The following is a 23490-nucleotide window of genomic DNA, read 5'->3' on the forward strand; positions in this document are numbered from 1 at the left end:
GGCTTCACCACTGGTTTCATTTCATTTACAAATCAATTCTGGCCAAGACACCTCCCTACCTGTCCTCTCTTCTTCACGTCGCCCATAATCCTTATCATACTTGGTCTAGTGAATACATCAAGCTCATCATCCCCAATACCTCTACTACTTTTGGCCGTAACTTCTTTCACTTTGCAGCAGCTAACGACTGCAAAACCTTACAAAACAATCTCAAACTTGCAACTCTAACTCCACGCACCACCTTCAAGCTGAAAATCCAACAGATTGTAGTTGACTGTTGCTCCTGCTGATCACGCCGGAGTTTACTTGCATACTTATATATAAGCACACATTTTCTTACACCTCATGCACATCTTTTTCACTCACATGCATATGTCCCCATGCTTCTTACAGTTTACTTTTGTTCTATGTTATGCTTATGTGTCTGTCTGTGTCTGTAATTTACATGAGTATTTGTTTCTGCTGGCGCCTCTTGACCAGGTGATGCTTGCAAATGGGAACTCAAAGATTTTTACCTAGTAAAATAAAGGTCAAATTAAAAAAACAAAACAAAAAAAAACCTTGAGTTAACTAACCTGCTAGGGACTAAAAACACACAAATGTTTCGGGAACGTTTCAGACACGTTGCCCCTATAACGTTTCAGGTTATTGTACCATAATCTTACCTGACTGGCCTAACTTTGACAAGGACTTTTCTTAGTGGACAAATTCCGAGCATTCCCACGGGCCCCGAATGCAGCACAAGTCGTTGACAGCCAATGCTGGGGGGCGGGCCCGTGACGTCAGGGGGTGGAAGAAAACAGCAGCAGGAATCAAAACAAGACTCGGACACGCCTTCATCTTAAAGGTTATAGCAGCTTATTTCTTATAGCTGCTGCACGAAAGCAGCCCGTCGTCCACGAGGAGCCCGAAGGCGGCAGCACAAAGAGCGTCCGCGCTGCAGCGCCGCTAACATGGAGTCCTCGGAAATGTCAGACAGCGCTGACAGGAGCCGTTGATAGAGGTCGAAAATAACTGACATCCGAATCCTGTAAAATGCCCAACCAGAAGAGCAACAAGGGAAAGAAAAGCAAACGCACCAACAGTAGCGGAGATGAGCAGGAAAATGGAGCCTGTGCGGCCGCAACAGGAGGCGCAGCTGCGGCGGCTGCACCCAGGACCGAGCGCTCGAGTGGTAAGAGAGGAAACCTTCACAGATGTAGGGAAGTTTGGTGATGCTGCCTTCCTCACACTCCCGTCCGTCTGCACGACTGTCACATACATGCACTGCAAATGTTTCGACCCTCCCCCCCCTCCCCTCCACTCCTCTCCCACACGGAGCCAGCGACGTGCCAAACTTCGATTCAAAATTCTGGCATTTAATGGCTCCTCGGTTATTGGCACATATAGGCTCCGCTGATCGACCACGATTTAAGGCCTTGCGTAAATGGAGTGAATCTTTTTTTGCGTGTGCAGGATCTAGCAACTGGCTATTTCTCAACTGCTTCTTAGTTAGTGACACTGATTTTTTTTTTAAAGCCCCCTGGGGATTGTTTTGGTGCATGAAAGCAGTGGAACAGCAGGCGAAGCAGTGGACATATTATGGAAGTAGGTGTTGCTTGGTGTGCTGGATGTGAGCCGAACTTGACAGCGGGTGTTGGTGTTTCGTAAGTCGGCTTCAGTCATGTTATTGCTTGTTTCAGGAGAAGATGGCGAGGAAGGAATCCTTAATTTGTGGGATTTATGAATGGAGTATGGCGCCTCGAACTCACCTAGATAAAGAGAATTGTCACCTTTGAAAATAGCACGGCTCGCTGTCAAAAGTAGCCACACGAAGTCTTAATGGCACATCGCGGGCCCTACTTTGAGCGTCTTTCTGTTTGTGATCGATGGCCGCTCCAGTCTGTGTGCAGGCTCTCCTGCAGGCCTCAGCTGTCTTTTCCTGACGCGCACCTTGTCCACAGTTGTCGGCTGTGGCCTTCCTCCTCAAGGGTAATACTGACAACTCACCGCTTGTGAGCGCACTCAAGTTCAACTTCATCTCAAACACACTTCCAGTCTGCTGGGCTGCATGCACTCTGGAAAACAATGCAAACGTGCTCGAACAGAAAGTTTGGAGAACCGTGTCAGTGCGCAATCCATTCTTCATCTTCATGCATCACCAGTGCAATATATCATATATGAGTGAATAGAGTCTCTGAAGACCTGCTTTAACTGGGGTCATTTTTCAAAGTAAGAAAGCACAAATCAGTTCACTTTTCTATTTTTTTTACTGTTGAATTTAATAAAGGAATTGAAGATGCTGTAAGTTAGGTACACACTGATGAAAATAATACAAATTAAATGTATACAGACAGTATACAAGAGATGTGAGTACACCTTCTTTGCAGTATAACTTGAAGATCCAATGATTCTAACTTCTTCACCTTACAGTAATTACATGACTTCTATTTTCACTTATGTCAAGTTGAAAACTAACAGTTTAGATTTACTATGTTAAAAAACACAGGCCCTACAGTAGAAACTCAATGCAACAAATGTGTTCTGTTGGACTCAAGTCAGGCGACATTCTTGACCAGGTCATAGTTTTCACTTTGTTCTCCTTTAGAAATCTCTCGAGTGATTTTGGCAGTGTGCTTTGGACCGTTATCCTGCTGGAATATTCATCCTCTGCTACGCTTCTGCAGACTGGGAGTCATCAGTGTTTTGGTATATCCACAGACATTCATGGTGTCATCTATAAATATCACGTCCCTGACACCTTTGGCACTCATGCAGTCCCACGTCATCACACTCCCCACCTCTATGCTTCACTGTCAGGACTATACATTCACTGTGGAAGTCCTGGTTAGGTTCACATCAAACACGCTGAGCTGAACAAATGCATCTTGGTGTCATCTGACCAGAATGTGCACCCAGTGTTCATCACGTCAGCACTGGTAGTGACAAACAGCTGCTACAAAGAAGTACTGAAATGAGTCAATGAGTCAATGAAGCAACATAAGATGGCTCCAGGTACATTTTTTTTGCAATCATTTAACATTATATGACCCAACAGTTAATCAAGAAAACAACCAGCAATAATATGTAGTCACAGCCCTATTTAAAATGTGTTTTTTAGAACAGTGAAATAAATAAATCTGAGTAAAAGTTATAGAATTTCTCTATGAAGTGTTGTTCTGATTGTTGAAGTTTGCAGAAGTTTGACCCAGTGTACCACGTTATTACCTCTAAAATGTTGCACTGGGTTATAAAAAGCACAGATAATTGTATTTTTGTCTGCCATGTGAAGAGCTAGAAAGAAAGAGAGAGAGGAAATCAGTGACAGTTTACCGGAAAAGGAAGGAGGAAACTCCCCCCCACACACCCACAGTGCATTATCATGAGCTACTCCTCACAGACACTGTGTGCCCACATTTGCTTGATTCACATCCAGACTTGACAATTGGCAGAGCTTGAATAGAGCTGCTCTCAGGCTCGGATGGCCTAGTTGAAATTCATAAATAGATGCCGATGAGGCTGCGACGACACCAAAATCACTCTTTTAACATTTTCACCTCGTGTTGCATTTGTTGTAATGAAGCCTATGATGGAGCGAGTGCTTTAAAGGCACAGTTGTCCATTTCATTACAGCGCCGTGCAGAGATATAATGTCACCCGAAATGCTTTAGTACTGAAGATATGAATCCATTATTGCCATTAGTTGCTCAGCGGGAACATTGATAGACGTTTTACAGCTGAGCCTCGTGGTTCATTTGCAGATTGGAAATGTCAAAATGCAAAAAAAGAGAAGAAAACATAAAGGGACACACATGAATTGTTTAAAAACAATAAGATATTCAGTTTCTAAAAATGTAAGTCATTGAAAATGTTTCTCATTATAAGAAGCTGAAACTCTACAGCTTCTCTGATTTACTTCTACCATTATAACTTTGGCCTCTAGACATTTATAGACTAAACAAGGAATCTGAAGCTTTCACCTCAGACTTGTAAAAATAAGCAGCAAATAATCGTTAATTACACTGCTGATGATGGAGAGACAGCTTTAATGGAACTATTGATTGTTTTGTGATGCTGTATGGGTGTAAGTCTACCCAATATGTTTGACAACTGATTCATGAATTAAAGCTTTAATAATTAAAAAAAAAAAAAAAAAAAAAGCTTATTTTTTTCAGCTTCTCCAATATGAGGCTCTTTTTTATATCACTGATGCCCCCAGACAGTTTTCACAGGAGTGACCAGATGGGGCCACTGAACATTTTCAGGTGGCAACAACAAATACAGAAGTCATGGCTGGAATTCTTTTATGCAGTTGTAGTTTATAGGCTACTGAAAAACTAGCCTGTGAATGAGACTTAAGGAATGGCATCCTGTGGTTTCTTATTTGATGTTACTCATTATACATAGAGTAATACAATTAACATTTTAGTTGCTAGTTTTAAAACAGTCCAGAAGAAGTGATGTTGCTTTGTATTTGTGGGGAAAAAGTTCATTCATACTTTGTATATGATTTCAACAATGTGATTTTGTTCATCGTATTGTACACACATGGTACACCATGCCGTATATTTATTGATTAGAGAGGTTACACTCTACAACGTATTCATATGCACTGTAATGTCACTGCTGCAAATATCCATCCATCCATTATCTATACACCGCTTAATCCTCATTAGGGTCGCGCGTAGACTTCAGCAAATGGATCTGATTCAACTGCAGCTTGCAAACTGCATGTGACAGCTCACTTGTCTGACATGACAAAAGTCAACTTATTGTAAGATCTTGACTGATTCTGACTGATTACAGATCATCTAGGATTCTAAGTAATAAAATTCATTTCTGCTGTTTTTTTTTCCATGTGCACGTGCTTCAGGTATTTATTAAACTCAGAGGAAAGATTCCCGTGAACACCTGGAAGTTTCAGTGCAAAAACCAGGAAATAAGTTTTGTGATTTTGCAGGTCTTTGAGGTCTTCTTCTTCAACCAAAGGCACAAGTTTTATCTTTTGTGCTGTATGATGCCAGTCGGGTGTGCACCCCATCCATGAAATACCAAGGCATAGCTGTTGTGTCATCTCATGTGGCTTTCACTTGCACTGGCACGCTATTGAAACTTGGACATTGGAGTTTCATTGAATAAACTTGGACAACTCGCTGCCAAATTGCAATTGAAAGCAACGTGTGATGACGCAATACCGAGGCATAGCTATTGCTTCATCTCAAGTTGCTTTCACTTAAGCTGGGACAGTACAGTTGCACTCACGGAAACTTTGGGCTGAGGAAGATGGTAATGGGCACACCTTGTGACATTTTATTTAAATGGAATATTTATTGATTGATCATTTTCAGCACTAAAATATATATGTGAAGGGGGTTGAAAACATTGTAAGAATGATTCTCTGACTGGCCTGTGAGCTCATATTTTGAGTAAAATGAATGAGTGCAAGAAAACAAACACTTTTTCCGTGTTGGAAAAACGACATTTATCGACGTCTATTGGACTCTAGGAAAATGTTGGAGATAGTTTCGGAATTTTTGGCAATGTAATAAAACAGTTACGTAAGAAGTAGATAAAGAAATGTTTTATGTTGTGTTTTACACTGTTGCTCTGAGAGACTAGTCAATATGAACGTCTTCGAGTAAATGTATAAACCAAATGTCTGTTAGATCATCAAAAAGGTTGCAGCCATAGAGTTAGTGAGATTTTACACAGGTGGATTGAATTGTGAATAAAAACTGCTGAGAACACAACAGAATCATCTCTGTCCTCTCCTCTGCTCACTTAGAGGTCCAGTGTGCGACCCCTCTGGGCTGCAGCTTGGGCCGGGCCATCGACCTGGAGAAGGACGACTACCAGCGGGTGCTCTGCAACAACGAGCTCTGTCCCTACGGCAACTGGATGCATCTTCAGTGCTTCTACGAGTGGGAGAGCTCCATCCTGGTCCAGTTCAACTGCATCGGCCGTGCGCGGTCCTGGAACGAGAAGCAGTGCCGGCAGAACATGTGGACCAAGAAGGGCTACGACTTGGCCTTCAGGTTCTGCTCCTGCCGCTGCGGTCAGGGTCACCTGAAGAAAGACACCGACTGGTATCAGGTGAAGCGCATGCAGGATGAGCGCAAGAAGAAGCCGTCGGAGAGGAGCACGGGTAGGACCGGGTCCAGTGGAGGGGCTGCGGGGCCTGGGGATGGGCTTTTTGAGGATCCCAAGAAAAGCAAGCCACCAGGAGGAGCAGTGGGAGGGAAACTAGCTCACAGGGCCTCTAGTCAGGAGTTACCTCGTAGACAATCAATGGACCGACAGAACTCTACAGAGAGAGGAGCAGCAGCAGCAGTAGGAGGACTCGCCGCAGGAGGGCCTTTTCCTCTGGGGCCTCCTCAGAAATCTCCGTGCGATTCCCCGGGACAGTCCCCTCCTTCCGGCTTCACCTTCTCCCCCACTGCTGCCCTCGGCTCAGCAGGGGGAGGAGCAGGTCTCCGGGGGTCTCGTCAGCTGGGAGAGTTCCTCAAATCAGCCGTCCACATGGACCCGCAGAGGAAACACCTGCTGGTGGGAGGAGCTCTCAGTCGGGGCGGCGGCTGCTCCTTGGGAGCCTCTGGCGGAGCAGCTGGTGGTCCTCACCTCGACCCGGGGTCTGTCCTTCCCCTGCAGCTGTCCTTCGCCCTCCCGCTTCACCACCGGCTCACCTCCGGCAGCGTGGGTGACGGCACCCATCCTCACCCGGTGCAGTTCCTGAGGAGGCTGGACCTCTCGGAGCTCCTCACCCACATCCCTCGTCATAAACTCAACACCTACCACGTCCGCATGGAAGATGACGCCCAGGCAGGCCAGGGAGAGGAGCTGCGGAGGTAGGGCTTCTGGGAAATGTAGTCTCGTATGCACAGCTAGTGCTGTAATGAAATAAACTGTCAGAATGAATGTCGGTCCTGATGTGCTCTGACATTATTTTTCATGTCAGAACTGCACAGTTTGATCAACAAGACGTTTGTGATCGTTGAAAATATTGTGATGTGATAAACATCAAAATGCAATAATAAGTGATGTGAAAATATGTGACATATTTACTGTTCAGCTCAAACATACAGAGTTAAACTAACACAGTGTAAAAATGCGTAAAACATGACTGGTCCTGTCTTTGTTATGAGTGTGGAGAATGAGAAAGCACAGACTGCATGTAAACAGAGAGCAGGTTGTCACAGTCACACATACATGAGGAACATTTTGAATTTAAAGCTGACGCTGCAATACCAAATGCGAGCAAGTAAGTAAAGACTTTTAGTCACATGATAATAGGTTAACATTAACATGCTTAGAGTCAAATATCACCTCTGACCATAAAACGTTTATTAGCAACATTTGTTTAATAATATATAAAAGAATTGTCCGTATTTTAGGAAAACCACCCTGTTTATATTCAGAGAAAAGTAGAAAAAGCTCCATTAAAGTTTTGTCACTCTGTGAGTGAAAACTCCTCTAAATCTCAACCTGTGGTCATCTTTGGTTAAATAACTTCATTTCCTATTAGATTATTAAAATCTCTTGTAATCACCATTCAATGAACCTTAATGACTGACAAAAAAAATCAGCTTTATTTTGTTCATTACAGCCTTTTTCAGCTCTAATTTTAAGATAATGAACAGTCTCCAGCAGCTGTTCATTTAGAGTTTTATTCCAGCTTATTTCAGCGATTTCAACAGCCGTTATCAAATCTTGTTGGCAGAATTCTGCCTCACTTTTCTCAACTTTTATCCATCACTGTTTTTTTTCTCCAAAATTGAAAACAAATGCTGTGAACTCAAGTTTGCTTGGTGACAGATTTTAAGTTTAATTTATTATAGAAAACAATCACCATTTAACATAATTAGCTTTCCCAGAGTTTAAGCCAGAAATACCATTTAAACCATCATGACACACTAAAACTATTTACTGGAAACCGAATAAAGCCCAAATTATCCAAGGCCCTTTCGTAACAGTTTATCTTGTTTAATATCTGATGTGAGATAATTATAACATTATATATATACATTCTGTGCTCATGAAGACTGTGAACTGACACAGAACACTGAAGTGAAGAAAATAAAAGTTGGCAAACAGAAAATTAATTGTTGTGCACAAACTTGTATTAAAGTAAATTCTCTATCTTCAGGTGAAAATAGGAATAATTAGAGGACACAGTTTGGATGGATTTATGAATAAGGCTAGAAAAATGCTATAATTGTGTTACCGACAGCCGATCCTAAACAATACTACAGTATCAACACTTGCTTTCTGTGTGCGTGCGTGTTTGTGTGTGTTGTTCCATCAGAAGACATAAATCCGTGAAAGCAAGATACAGTTATATACTGTATGCCACAACATTAAAACCCCCTGCATAACATGGTGTAGTTCTCCCTCAGGCTACCAAATCAGCTCCGTCTCATCCAGGCCTAGACTGTGCAGGCCTCTGAAGGTGTCTTGGGGTTTCAGGCACCAAGATGTTGGCAGCAGATGTTGGCAGCAGATCCTTTAAGTATTGGAACTCATAGCTGCGCCTCCATGAACTGAACTTACCAGCACATCAGACAGATGCTCGACTGAATTCAGATTTGAGGATGTCGGAGGCCGAGTCAACACTTTGATGTGTTCTCAAAGCTGTAGCATTTTCAGGCTAAAACAGGAAATCATCAAATACTGTTGCATTGAACGGGTGTACTTAGTCTGCAACAGTGTACACCTTCTCCCCATAGTGCATCCTGCTACCGTCCCTTCCACAGGTAAACGACACACACAGACTGTGAAAGCAAATGTGATTGAGCAGACCAGGTCAGCTTCTACCGTTGTTCCAGTTCTGTTGCCTATGTAGCCATTTTTTGGAGCTTTCAGCAGGGGATAGGGATCAGCATGGACACTGTGACCCGTCTGCTGCTCTGCAGTGTGATGCACTGTGTGTTCTGACACCTTATAGCAACATGAATCAGCCATTTCTGCTACAGTAGCTCTTCTGTGGGCTCTATGCATACATACAGGTCAGCCTTTACTCCCCACACACATCAGTGAGCTTTAGGTGGTCACCGGGTGTTCTTGCTTGGACCACTTTTTGTGTTTACAAATTACTGCATACCAGCAACATCCCACAGGACCTGCTGGCTTTCAGATTTTTTGACAGTTTGGTCTTTGTCAAAGTCTGCCAATTTCTCATGCTGTCCATTTTATCTGCACACACCAACTTCAAAAACTGACTGTTCACATGCTGCCTAATGTGTCCCACCTCTTGATAGGTGTAAAGAGATGATCAGTGTTATCCATGTCACCTGTCAGTAGTTTGAATGTTATGGCTGATCGGTGTACCTACCTCCTGGACACTGTGTTTAATAGTCAGTTCTATTCAAACAGAAGTCAGCTGTGTATTTGTTTGGGACTATTTTCAGCTGCAGATTTGGTGCTCTGGTGATGCAGAAGCAGGGTGGTTTATGTGGGAGTGCCTTAAAATCAACTACAATGCCCGTGTCAGTCAAAAAAATCACAGTCAAACTGTGCAACAGCAGCTCACTGATGTGTTTTTAATGATCCAATTATTGTTGGTGTTGGTTGAGATTAGTTGCCAATAAGGGGGGAAAAAAGTGTAAAAACTGTTCTTCTAACATCACACCTGAGAAAACGATGTCACATAATTCTGCCTGAACCTCTCAGTGTGAGCGACTTCATGGTGGTGAATTTATTCTGTCTGTGTCGTCCTGTAGGTTTATCCTGTCAGCCCTCAGTGCGAGCCAGAGAAACGTGGTCAACTGTGCGCTGTGCCACCGGACGCTGCCTGTGTTTGAACAGTTTCCTCTGGTGGACGGGACGCTGTTTCTCAGCCCATCACGTCACGATGAGATCGAGTACGATGTCCCCTGCCACCTGCAAGGTCAGACCTGGTTCTCACGGGATAAAACCTGTGCTCACAGAATCAAATGGTGCAGAGGTTTTGCACTTGTAAGGTTCATAAATGGGGGAAAAAAAAAAAAAAAAAAAAAACTATTGTGGAAATTTTCATTTGTCGTTCTCATTCTGTGTGAACGAAGTGATAAAGAAACACAAATAACAACATGAGGAAACAGAGAATAAGTAGAAATCTGAGAGTAAGATAGAAAGTTTATTCTTTACCTGCTCCACAGCAAAGTCCATTTAGCATCTGTTCTATTTTAAGAAATGAAAAGTTAAACTCCTACAACAACACAACAGCTGGGCAGCTCCTTCTGCTGAACGAGACCAGGTGATACATCCTAAGTTCTGGTACCACTGCTGACTGGACCAACTGTTTGATACAGTGTGTTTTTAATAACCTCAAAAAGAAAGGAAATTAATTCTGTCAGGTAATTTGTTTCTCCAGATTTTTGTTTGCAAACTACTGAAAACCTATACACACACAGCTCTAATAAGCACGCCCGCCGATAGGGGGGGACAAACGGGTCTGTTGTCCCGGCCCAGAGTGGAGGGGGGGCCCAGAACTGGACCCTCATTGAATTATGGATTTTTTTCCCCAAAGAAGGGCTATTAATGGAAAGAAACAGTGCAATATTTGAGTTAGAAGTTTTAATTTGTTTTCGTCTGAACTGTCCTTAATATCTTTGGAATTGCCCTCCACCCCCACCTCCAACATAAAATGGTTTGGCCCCTGATCAAAATCTGATGTCCTTTTATTGGAAGTTCGGATTTTGCACTTCAGCACCAAAATGTCCGCTCAGCAGAAGTCTGGTGCTCAGAAAAGGAAAAAACCATAACCCTATCTAATATCATCTTGTCCCGGACCCAGGGAAGGCTGTCAGCTGGCCTGCTAATAAGCATATTGTTTTGCATCAGGATCAGGATGCAGCAAAATTCAGTAGACTGTTGGAAAGATGAAAATCCATAGATTTGTTATTTCACAGTGTCTTAGATAACCTTTCAGTGGGTTTCACAGGGTTAAAGGCTGTCAATGAATCATTGTGCTCCAGTCCCCTTTTGTCCTCTGGGGCTTATTTATAACATTTCCATTAAGTGAATTGAATGGTTTTGTAACTCATTTTGTTGTGTTGTCTGACACATGGAGTGTTTCAGTGTTTGTTAGTGGGTGAACCCAAACTCAGAACACAGAGACAGGAGGCTGGGTGAATGTTAAGAGGAGCTGGGGACGTAGGAGGAGCAGCTGAAGAGGAGTTTGGGTAGGTGGGCGAAGAACTGGGGCCAGAATTGGGGCAGGTAGCTGGAGACCAGGGCTTCAGCAAAAAAAAGCTGGACAAGCAGGGAAGGAGAACTTGCAGAGGAGTGGAGTCGAGAGAACAGGGAAGCTGGAGAGGTCTGCTGAGAGAAACTGATGAGGCAGGAGTCAGAAACAGAACCACTGGCAAGTTATCACCGTCTGACTGTAAATAGGAGGGTACAAAACAAGTCAGAGCGAGGTATTCATAGCAGGGCTGCTTAAAGTCTGACTGCATTCGTCTGCAAATGACACAGATACAGTGGGAATGGCTGCCAGTGAGGAGGCAAAGGTGGAGAGCGCAAGAGTGTTTTCGATTTTGCATTTTTTAAATAAATGCTGCACGTGTTAATTAGGTGTTTTTTTGTTGTGTTTTTTTGTCTGTTTGCATGTGTCTTCTTAAGTTGCATTGTGTTGGGATCTCAGGGCCACCATTATGGTTTGCACGACTACACATTGCAACAAAAGCACACGAAATACCAGAATTGCTACTAAACGTTAAAAATCTACACAATGACTCATTATACATTAACCATTAACATGTGATGCTACTAAGTTATTTATTCAGTCTGTATCTAAAGTGTTCAAACTGTGTTAGCTTTCCTTACATAAAGAAAAATCAATCCGTCAGTCAGCTCAGTCCGCACTGTGTATATAGACATGAAAGGCTTTCTGCTGGCTTCTGCACTGTCCAACATGAATGTGAATTAGCACGGCGGCAGCATGAAGCGTCTTTGATGTGCTCGCCAGCAAGCTTTGATATGTATGTCGATGATATGCATCAGTATGAGAGGATTAGTTATTCGGTTTTTCACTTTTTTTTTCTGTCAGACGGAATTTAAATGTTGACGAAGGAGTAGTGGTCGAATTAAGATGTAAAAGAAGGATTCAGTTAAACCAGTTTTGTCTGTGTGAATTTGCATCTTAATAAGTTTCTGGTAAGAAGTTGTATTTTGAGGTCGATTTTGGCCCAACAAAATTAAAGTGCATCCTTAACGTTGCTCAACAGACATATTTTTTCATACTATTCAGATCTTTCTTAACACTCATCCTAGTTTTTTGGTGCTGATTTAAATGATCAAGTATATCAGCTGTGGTGACTCAGAAAGTGGCAGCTATTGCAAGACACTGCTGACACGGTTGAAGGTCAACATCAGGGCTGCACAAAATGATGTAATTATCTCATCAATATTGAAATCACTATTGACCTATTTATTACAATTGCTCATTGATTTTTAAAGGCAAAAATTGTATTTTCACTTCCATGTTGTGTTACATTCCTGCTAATGTGCAAATTAAGCCTCACCTGAATTCAGTGCATCTGCTAGAGGCTAAATATAACTAACACTGTACCCAAAATTTGTCACTTGCTGAATATCTGGTTGTCAATAGACACCATAATTGAGGGTCGTGCCCTCACATGCAGGCTACAGTAGTAGCAAACTGGACGGCTCAGCTTGCAGAAGTTCGTAGTGTCCATCAGTTAAAGCAGAGCAGCAGCTCATAATAGTGTTCCTGGAAAAGACTTAAATAAGATGTTCTAATGTCAGATTTACACCAAGATGAAATGAAGTGATTTTATCTGCATGGTCTGTTTTCTATGTGCAGGGCATTTTAAATGTCAGTATTGTAGTCGACCTAATTGTGAGAAGCCAAAATCCCGATCATGATTAAAGTTTCAGTAATTGTGCTGCCCTACAACTGATGTGTCCTTTTTTACAAGCAGTTCTTCCTTTTCAGCATCTCTCTCCCGTTCCTCACTGATGGTGTTCTGCACACATGGAACAAACTCGATGTCGTGCTTACTTAAAAAACAGAATGATACTCCATCAGACAAACTTTTCTTGTAGATCATTCTTGTTTCTCTCTCACTGCTCTATCCAATAAAGGCACAAAGGCCAAAAAAATAACTTAAAAAAAACGTTTCCTACCTCTTTAGACGGATTATTGTACAGATATACCACATGTTGCTGCCTACAGAGATGAATGTAATCATATTCCAAGCTCTGCCTTTTTTAACTTACTTTTTATGTCTTACTTATTTTTAACACAGGGCTGGGGAAGTTTTTATCTCAGCACTGTTTCAGGAAATGAAATCACATCAGTAGGGAAATGTGGCATTCTCAGTTGTGATCAGCCTGTCGTTGCTGTCATGCTGGCTCTGTTGCCTGCACTGCTCAGGGCTAGAGCTGCATTGATAAGCTAATTAATTGATTAGTCAGAAAAAGAATTGCTATCTATCAAGGGAAAATGCCGAACATATCAAACATGTTTGGATTTTGGACTGGTAGCTGCACAAAACGACATTTTAATCCATCTCTTTATCATCAGACTAATTAATGATGAAAATAATCATCAGTTTAAGCACCACTGTGGTCTCTAATCTGCATTAGTGGACACAGAAGAACTTATTAGTCTTTGAAGAATTTGTTGTTTTCTTTATTTTCTTGCCTGATCTAATTCTCCCTTGTTCTTCCTCCGACAGGCCGGTTAATGCACCTCTACGCCATCTGTGTAGACTGTCTAGAAGGCGTCCACAAGATCGTCTGCATCAAGTGCAAGTCACGCTGGGATGGCAGCTGGCACCAGCTGGGCACCATGTATACGTACGATATACTGGCTGCTTCACCTTGTTGTCAGGTAGAAACATTGAACTGTGATGGGCATCAATTAGTACAGTATTTTAAAGAACAGGAGCCGTAACAGTTTAGAGAGAGTAAGAGCAATACATGTTCATAATCAGTAAAACCAAATAAATGGTCTGCACTTGTATAGCGCTTCTATCCAAAGCGCTTTACAGTAGGTTTCTCATTCACCCATTCTCACACATCATTCACACACCAATGGCGAGAGAGCTGCCATGCAAGGTGCTGCCTGCCATCGGGAGCAACTGCAGGTTCAGTGTCTTGCCCAAGGACACTTTGACTGTGGAGAGGCAGGGGATCGAAACCGCCAGCCGTGCGATTAGTGGACAATCCACTCTACCACCTGAGCCACAGCAGTGAGAGTGTAATCAGGTGTTTGTTAATTAGCACCTTAACAACTTTCTAAGGTGATAATTAGTCAGTGCTGCCTTTACAGATTGTTGTGGGCAAGAGAATTAGTAATACCAGATGTGATCAAAGCGTTGTACCTGGTGCGTGTGCAAGAAGCACGTCAAATTTACGTACTCGCAACATGTGCAAGCAGTAATTGTCACGAGTCAGGATGTCACGTGTCACTGCGTTGTCACCACCAGGACCTGTGTTACACATGTTTTTGTGGCCACTGGTTGGTGCACATTTGCAATTTCTCCATGATGCTTAAACTGGATCAGAGAGCAAACATCATAATCTGTGTCAGTCAGCAGCTGGGATGACCCTCATGTGGAGGGTCATCACTGGTGATCAGAGGTGGCTCTGGAGCTACCACCCAGAGAAGAAACAGCAGTTTTTACGGTGGAAAAGCTGAAGTCTCCAAGACCAGACAAATGCGTTAGGTCATGAGCGCCAGGAGCATCCTCGTTGTTGCCCTCTGCCTTCACGTGGCTGTGCACTGGGACTTAGTCCCCCAGTGTTGGACTGTCAAGACAAAGTTATAGTGTAACATCCTGAGGTGTCCGATGGAGAACATTCATCTCAAACGACCTGTACTGAGGCCTGATGACATGCGGGCACTCCAATATGTAGTGGGCCTGCTCACAGAACTGGGATTACACACAGATTGTTTGGCCAACAATGCATTCATAGCAGTCCACTGTGCTTGTCAGATTTTTCTCCCTGCAACTTCTTCCTCTTTCCCAAAGTGAAATTCAAGTTCAAGGACTGCCATTTTCAGACAGCTGAGAAGAATCACTGTGCTCACCGCAGATGCTGCTTGACACTTTGATGTGGACTGTGGCCAAATTTACATGAAGTTCTGTATTTTCAGGCACAGTGGGAACATTTTGATCACACCTTTGAAACCACCAGAGACTCAACAGCTGTAATTCCCAAATTCATTTTGACAACATAGCAGTAGCTGCCAGTAGTGTTTCACAGGTGTTAAAGTACAGCAGCTGTCAATATAGATGTCCCAGGACCAGAAATTTGGTAGCTGATAACATCCACCCATTATCTATTCACCGCTCAATCCTCACAAGGGTCACAGGGGGGCTGGAGTCTATCCCAGCTGACTTAGGGTGAAGGCAGGGAACACCCTGGACAGGTCACCAGTCTATCACAGGGCTACACTTAGAGACAGACAACCAAGCACACTCACATTCACACCTACGGACAATTTAGAATCACCAATTAACCTCAACATGTTTTAGGACTGTGGGAGGAAGAACCTGGAGAGAACCCACGCTGCACAGGTCGAACATGTAAACTCCATGCAGAAAGATCCCAGGCGTCCTCACCAGGACGGGAACCAAGGATCTTCTGGCTAACCAGCGAGCCACTGTGCAGCCTTAGCTAATAACAACACAACTGAAATCACACAAATCTTGATACCAAATTCGATACTTAAGTCTTTTATTGCAAATAGCTGTCACAGACAGTATGGTGACAACCTTGAGTTAATATATAGTTTTGGTTGTGTATCACTTGATCCCTTTTTATCCATTTAATACACAAAATATCTCCACTTTCTGTGTGTTTTTCCCCATAAGTCACAGTGTACCTGTTGCTGCAGCTGCCCTTGCTGCCGCCTCTTCTCATGTTGTGGGTACTGTCCAATATCTCCAGTACATGTTTGGTACAAAAGGAAAACAAGCACCATCACATTTTCAGAATTTAGCAGCAACTTGGTACCGAAACATTGGTTCTCATGACCTCTTTAGTTGTCATGATGGTTAAATCTTGCCTTGTGCAGCTGTGGTTGAGCCTCCTGTCAGCTGACCCGTGTCCTGTGTGTCCTGTCGTCCTCAGGCCCGTCTCAACTGCAAGCACTGCGGGAAGCCGGTGGTGGACGTTCGAGTCGGGATGCAGTATTTCTCCGAGTACAGCAACGTCCAGCAGTGCCCTCACTGCGGCAACCTGGACTATCACTTTGTTAAACCCTTCTCCTCCTACAAAGTACTCGAGGCTTATTGACAAATGTTGTTCATGCATGCTAGTTAAGCTGCTTTTGTTCGAATTTTTTTTCTAACACAATCTAGGAAAGATTTTTATTTTTGGGCCTTAAGGTGGTTTTATGTTTTTAAGTTCTCTCTCTTTTGATTTCTTTTTTTTTTATGTATAGGAAAAGTATGACTCTAGTTAAAAGAGAAATAAAAGTTCCAAGACAGTATCTCTGCTGTTAGAGGAAAGTGTTGATAAAAGTGTGGAACTGACATTTAAGTCAAGCAAACACATTTATCTGTGACAAGTGAATGTATCTGTATGCCAAATTTGCTTTTATTTTTTACCAAAAACAATCTTGAATAAAGCAGAGAAAGATCCACACTGGAGCTGGTTTCGTGTGTTCCGCACATCTAAAGCACTTTTTCACAAGAGTATCTTGTGTTTTGACATTATTTGATCATCAGGTTATTTATTATATTTAAATCCCCTTTATTACCCTACCATTCTTTAGTAGATCTAAGTTGATAATATGATCCACTGCTGGGGGTCATCAATGTATGTGTGTCTAAAGTTAAAGCTGAATAAATAATTAGAGAAACAAGACAGATGCTTCTATATAGGTGTACTGCATGACAAAATGAAGCAAGTAACATCAGAGAATGCTGTGTAACATGCATATGAATGCTGATGAGACCCAGCTGACTTCAAATCTGGATCAAGATGGATGAATGAAACCTTCCCTCCTGATAAGAGTGGTGTCTTCTGGGATGAAATGTGCTCATCTAGAGAACACAAGGGTTCACTGAGTATATGAAATGATTTGCTGTCGTCTTTGTAGCCACCAAATCAACCCATCTGGACACCTGCAGGACATATTGGAGCAAGAAGAGCTTACCTTCACCGCCAGCATCAAACACCAAATGAGGGTCTATCTTTAGTATGGATGCTGTTTATTCAGTGGAGTTCCACAGACATGGAGGATCTGTGACACTGAAGCTCTGATGGAGGTTTGTGCAATTTTTAGATTTTTTTTTTTTAAAGATGAGGGCAAAAGTTGGGTTTCTGCATCACCTTTTCATAGTCACAGAATGTAATTCAATACCTGTTTCATGATAACAGCCAATGTATTCCTCAGCTGTGTGAAGCAATTCTAAATTATTGCAAATTGGATGTGCAAAATCAGTGATTAGATAGATTAAGCAGTGGAAAGTGACAGAAAATCATTGATGTTGTTAAGAGCTGATGGGCTGCTACAGCTGGCAGGAGCAACATGGTAGTATTTTCCTCTGATTTGACTTGCAAACATCAAATAATCAGTCTTTTGGGAAGCTGGAGCTTGGCTACACTGTGGAAGTCGATAAAAAGAGAGACAAGAGTTGAGCTTGAGTCTCTGTTCCTTTATTTGACTCCACTTACAGCAAGACTCACTCACAGTTCGAAGCTTTTTATACAACATCCTCTTTCCCTCTACCTGGAAAACTTTACCCCTGTTCCCTTCAAAATAATGTTGTCCTTTGTGTGTGAGACCTACAGAACTCGTGTACACCACAACACACCATTTATCCTTATATAGTTGCAATACAAGAACTGGCAAGTTGTTCAAGTGTGGTTCCTAAATGCTGTGTACCAAAGACAGCTCCAGTGTTCTGCCTCCTGTAAAGAACAACTAATGGACAGTTCACACTTCTTAAATCAAACATCCTTTCATTATGGCCAAATATATGAGACAACTGGCCTCTGAAGATAAACACGTAAAAGGTCTCCCTTAGGATCCTCCTGGTAGGGCCACATTTCCTTGTGACAACAGGTCAGCAGCCATGAGGCACTCCTGTGGCATCTTGTTGTGGTCAAAAAGTGGAGTAAATTTTATTTTAGCTTCAGTTTTTTTTTTTGGCATTCATATTTGTAGTTTATGCCTTTTATGTAGAGACAATATACAGGCGTCCTCAAATGTATTCATTCCATTAAAGAAAAGGCAAAATTCTCAATAGTCACTTAAATAATTAGAAACTGAAAAAAGTAATAATAAATAAAAATTTGCTAAATTATAATTTAGTGAAATAAGACATTGCTTTTAAATTGTGGTTGAAAAGAATTAATAAAAAAACAAACTGTCCCAGACTAATTAGAGCACTTTGCTGATGAGCAGACAACCACCACTACATTCCCATTACACTTTGTAGGAAAATGTTTTCTAAGACTATATTTTAGTGTCAGTCCATATTATTATGGGATATGTCATGGAAAAGTAAGAAAAACAAGTAAAATGAGAGAATAAAAATGAAAAATGTGTGGTAGATTTATTTTCCTTATGAAGTAGTTTATGATACTAAGCTTATGTTAAATCACAACCTTTCTGGCAGAAATAATTGCATATAATAAATATAAAATGAAAAACGTAGAACAAGGACACCCAACATCCATTCTGAGACCAACTCACTGCTGCTGACCTGTCATTAAATCCAGCTGATGACAACCATCAGCCAGCTCCACCAACAGGATCATGGAAGCAAAATATCCACACTCACATTGTGTCTCTTTGTGACCGTATTGCATATCTGTAGAGGTTTTATCTTTCAGTAGTTGTCTGTATTGTTAATTTGTGTCTTTTTTTTGGGTAATTTTGTCTTTTCGTAGGCATTCGATCTTTTCATAGTTGTCTACGTGATCATTTTGTCTATTTCAGGTACTTTTGCATCTATTAGTAGTTGCTTGCATCTGTTGTTTTTGTGGTTAGTTTGCCTACATTTGTAGTTTTGTGTCTGTCTAGTTGTTGTACCTTTTCTTGTCATCATTCTGCAGTCATTTGATTAACTTCCCTCATAGAGATGTTAGGAGTTACTTCTGGTCCAGAGACAGCACAGCCCCCTGCAGGCCCATACAGTGATCCACACACGCTATTCGTTAAATACATTCACGCTACAAATAGAGTGTGATGGAGGAACCATACTGTGACATTTAGGCACAGATTTCAACTTGTTTTTGTGAAAAAGTTTTATTTCCATCAGATCACTGCTGTGCAGATCCTTCTGCTGTGTCCGTGCTGGTAACAGGGGGTGTTTCGCTCTGAGAGGCCTTTGAAGTAGAGCTGACAGACGGCGACTCTGAGGCCTTGTTCTGTTTTTGTCGTGACAGTTCCTTTGCTGAAAGCAGTCGGATGATACACGTGGCTGCTCTACCATTACGGATGACTTTTGGCGGGGAGACAAATCCCACCATTATCCCCATTTGTTCCACCATTTGCTCCAGAGCTGTGTCCTGCAGAAAAAAAACAACAAAAAACACTTCTTACTGTTCTAAGTAGTAAAGAATTAGGAACAACATATGTACAGATTAACACATTTTACATTCATTGTTAAGTGGGGCATAGCAGTGTCTTATGACAGAATGGCCAACAAGAAAGTTATGCTAATCCAGAAAATGGCATCAGGCCTGCAAAGGTCTGAATTGAGCACCAACGATCACAAGTGCCACTTTATTAAAACTTTGATTGACAGCTGCAGACTCCACCGATGCGCGGTTGTTGGTATTATACAACTTTCTACACCATTTGGAGTCTGCTCAGAGGACACTGCTGCATCATGTGCACTAGATCGTGTCTATGTATTACATGTATACAGGCGACCTTGCAGATGTCTGCAGGGTGTTCTGTGCTGACTTTTTCAGAGTGACAAAATGTAGACAACGCAGACTCCAACATACTTGTAGACGTGCAAAATATAACACTGACTTCATAAACACCTTATAGAATATTTGGACGGTTTCAGAGGTTTTAAAGAAGCAGAAAGGCCAGAAAAAGAAAAAAAAAGTCTGCTATGTGATTCTGAAAATCTCTGAACTAGCAACAGAGGCAACAACATCCAATTTTCCATGAATATGAAAGGTTGTTACCTGCCATTTTTAAATATACTTCCACTGTGAGAAGTTGTATAAGCATTGTCGATAAATGATGTCATTTATACAAGCCTGTCGCATTTCCACACATATTTTGTTTAGATTCACACAACTGTACTGATTTGAGAGATGAAACTATTTGAGAGCAGTCTTCCTCACCATGTTGACTGCAGGTGCTTTGTGTGCTGCCTGCAGAGTAATCTTCACATGGTGCTTCTTCTCCAGCCAGCTCTCTACTTGTTTCAGCTTGGTGCTGAGGTCCTGGGGTCCAATACCATGTGAAAAGGCGAGCTCCTTCACCTGCACAGAAGCTGTGAAGGAATGTAGTCAGCTCCATATTATATCTTTAGTGCTTAATACAGTGATACTGACAATTCTGAGATAAAATACAAAGGTATTAATGATTTAACTAGCTAAGTAATGGGGCTTTGTTTTGAGAAGTCTCTTTACTTGACTTTTTTTCTATATTCTAAGTTTTATAGCCTAAGTGGTCTTGAAATAATAATGTGTACAATCAAAGCTGCTCCCAACATGCTAGACAGGAGAAGCACATAGAAAGCCTCAAGTGCAGCACAGCAAAGGCTTTCATCACTTTAGATTAGATTTGGATGTGTGCAGTTGTATCTTTGACAAATTTTTTCTTTTCAAAGGTTTTCCTTCCGTTTACTACATTTTTGTACATTAACTAATAAAACATAACTAGTCACAGCATCACTTCTCAAACAATCATCATACTTTTAGAAAAAAAAAACTCTAATATTCTGGCAGCAGGAAATCTAATCAAATACTGCCAAATAACACAAAACAACCATCTCTAAAAATACACGAATTTCCTTACCTGGCATAGATTTCTTTGCCTTTATTTATTTATTTGTTTGTTTGTCTTTCTAGTGTTTAATGAATGATATTTACAGGCATTTTTTTTTAGTGTTGTCCCTAATTGCGTCTAACTTTAGAAATATGTTTACAGTAGTAAACTTGAATCCCACAGTTTTATCTATTGAACAAAAAAAAACAAGTTTGTGACATTACAATAAATTTGCAAATATGGAGTTTTTTGATGACAAAAAAAAGTAAAAAAAACAAAAAAACAATAGGCATTTAGTTGCTCAAAATTGAGAGGGTTTTTAATGTTACTTTGCATTAGACATGTGACTTCACTGTGTATTTTTGTAACATTACTGATATTTTTGTGTATTTTAAAAAAATATTGAAAATAAAAGGGAAACGTAAAATTACCACTTGTTTTTTTTATTTTTTTATTTTTTAAAGCGAGAATACACTGTATTTTAGACAAATTGCCAACAGAATATCTATTTTTCTTTTAATTCTTTTTTTGATCTGAGTCCCTACCAGGACTCCACATACCTGCTTTTGCTGTCTGTTTCTCCCGCCGTTTCAGCTGCTCTTCGTAGATCTGTTTGCCGTTCATCAGCTGATACACTGGGGGGTCTTTGTTTTCGTTGAGTAGCACCAGTTTGAGACCCTTCTCATCCATCATCCTGATCACATCTCCACGATGCAGGGTGCCCAGGTTCTCACCGGCCTCGCTAATCACCTGTAACTGACGATGGGCGATCTTTCTTCCAACGCTGCTGATCGAGTTGTGAGCTCGAGGGCCCTTCTTTTTCTTGGGTTCAGGAGTCTGTTCTGCATCCTGTACTTCCGTGGAGAACGGAGACCATCTCCAGGAGGCGGCAGTGATGTTGAATCTTTCACAACATATTGTAAATCTTGATGCTGGTGTCCAGCAGACAGGACCGCCACCACACACAGTTCTCACTGCTTGATTTAGCACAAACCTCACACAGCCTGCAGACATGTCCTGCAGGAAAAGGAAAAGATGTGATTATATGAAGATTTATAGGCTGCATAGAACTGCTCCTTTTAAAGGAAAGTGTTTGCAAGTCAGGGCCCAGATGTTCAAGAACAATCTGCCAGAGGAAATCAGGAAATCAACTGAGTTACTTTTGAGTCTCCTCTGAAAACATACTTTCATTTTGCAGCCTTTCCTGATTTTACTTGACATGCATTTTTATTTATGCTGCGCTTCATTTTCCTTAATAATGCTTTTACACTCCTGCTCAACAGGTGTTGATTCCAACTTAATTTTATCATCAGTTGCACTCTATCAAAGTGATAACACAGTGTATCATCAGCAGGTTCAAAGAACTGAGACATTTCTTTAGTAGCCCCACCAAACCATACTCCTTTGAAAAAATCGTCAAATTAAAGGATACCTTACTTATGTCAGTGCACAAACCACACACACCCTAAGTAAAAACATTCCTCCACATTGTCAGGGTCCACTCTGTTATTCGGGATATATCACGTTTACTTCATTGCTTAGTTTTGGATGTTATACACTTTTTGCTGTCGTTGTTGTGCCTGCAGAACTGACAGCATCTTCACTACAGCCAAACTGCAAAAGCTACAATACAATTAAGAAGTTTAACACTAAGGTTATGCCGAACCAATACCAAATACTGCACTAGTCCATGAAAAGCCTGCTCGTGTATATAATGGTTGTCTGGGTGTTTAATTACCGCACAAACATTAAACGGTAGGATTTTAAATGAGACTCTGGTGCTGACAGAGATGTTGACAGTAACTGCACGGAATGGAGAAAAGGACTCAGCAGTTTAGAAACATCAAGATCAAACCAGAGAGTCAGACTAAACTTGACACTAAATAATCTCCCAGTTAGTCTCCTATCGAGCTGTTCTACTTACTGAGGCTCAATGTCGTGTGTCAGCTGTGTGTCTGCTGCAGGGTGACTGTGGATCTTCTTCCGGCATGAACTCCTTCACTGGACTTAAAAACATGCAGCAAAATCCTTGTGCTGCCCTCTTGTGGACAGTCCGCCACACAGGTCATCCATTTAAAGGAAAAGGAGTTGTGTGATGTTACACTGGGGTGGCACGTTGTCATTTTTAATGGGCACGCTTTGCCCACCTATTTATTTTTATTTATTTTATTTTTCCTTTATTTAACCAGGTAGGTTAATTGAGAACAGATTCTCATTTACAATAACGACCTGGCCAAGAGGCAGCACAGGGCAGAAAATACAATACATCCATAAAAAAACAATACACAAACAAAACAATAAAAGGCTTTGAAGATAAAATACACTAAAAACAGGTACAGGACTCGGTAAATAGTTGCTTATTTAAAAAAGAAGATAAAGATATAAAGACACTGAGTTTGAGTGTTTTTTGTAGGTGGTTATTGCCCCTAGGGAATAAATAAAGTTGTTTTTTTTTTCATCATTTGCATGTACAGGCAAGACAGACATGTAGAAGTACATGAGAATTTATACATAACTTCCATATGTAATCCTCAACTGATAAATGATCTGGGATGGTTGCAAAAGTTATGCTTTTGAAGTTTTAATCCATC

General features: G+C 41.4%; 2 protein-coding genes across 2 annotated transcripts; one reads left to right on the plus strand and one right to left on the minus strand.

Annotated features, from left to right (window-relative positions):
- Positions 1 to 863: 863 nt before the first annotated feature.
- heca (hdc homolog, cell cycle regulator) lies at positions 864 to 16578 on the plus strand. The gene is made up of 5 exons (XM_008278351.1): positions 864 to 1174; positions 5765 to 6824; positions 9696 to 9862; positions 13659 to 13813; positions 16063 to 16578. Exons 1-5 carry the CDS (start codon positions 1036 to 1038, stop codon positions 16225 to 16227), a joined length of 1686 nt encoding a protein of 561 aa, XP_008276573.1. The 5' UTR covers positions 864 to 1035; the 3' UTR covers positions 16228 to 16578.
- Positions 16579 to 18472: 1894 nt separating this feature from the next.
- Positions 18473 to 22900, minus strand: mtif3 (mitochondrial translational initiation factor 3). Its single transcript, XM_008278352.1, has 4 exons — positions 22824 to 22900; positions 21460 to 21916; positions 20251 to 20402; positions 18473 to 19455 (listed from the first exon to the last, which is right to left on the minus strand). The coding sequence occupies exons 2-4, from the start codon at positions 21911 to 21913 to the stop codon at positions 19207 to 19209; spliced, it is 855 nt and encodes a 284-aa protein (XP_008276574.1). The 5' UTR covers positions 21914 to 21916; positions 22824 to 22900; the 3' UTR covers positions 18473 to 19206.
- Between the last annotated feature and the right edge of the window lie 590 nt (positions 22901 to 23490).

Source organism: Stegastes partitus, unplaced genomic scaffold (genome assembly GCF_000690725.1).
Source record: "Stegastes partitus isolate 25-593 unplaced genomic scaffold, Stegastes_partitus-1.0.2 Scaffold121, whole genome shotgun sequence".
In the NCBI taxonomy this organism is placed as follows: Eukaryota; Metazoa; Chordata; class Actinopteri; family Pomacentridae; genus Stegastes; species Stegastes partitus.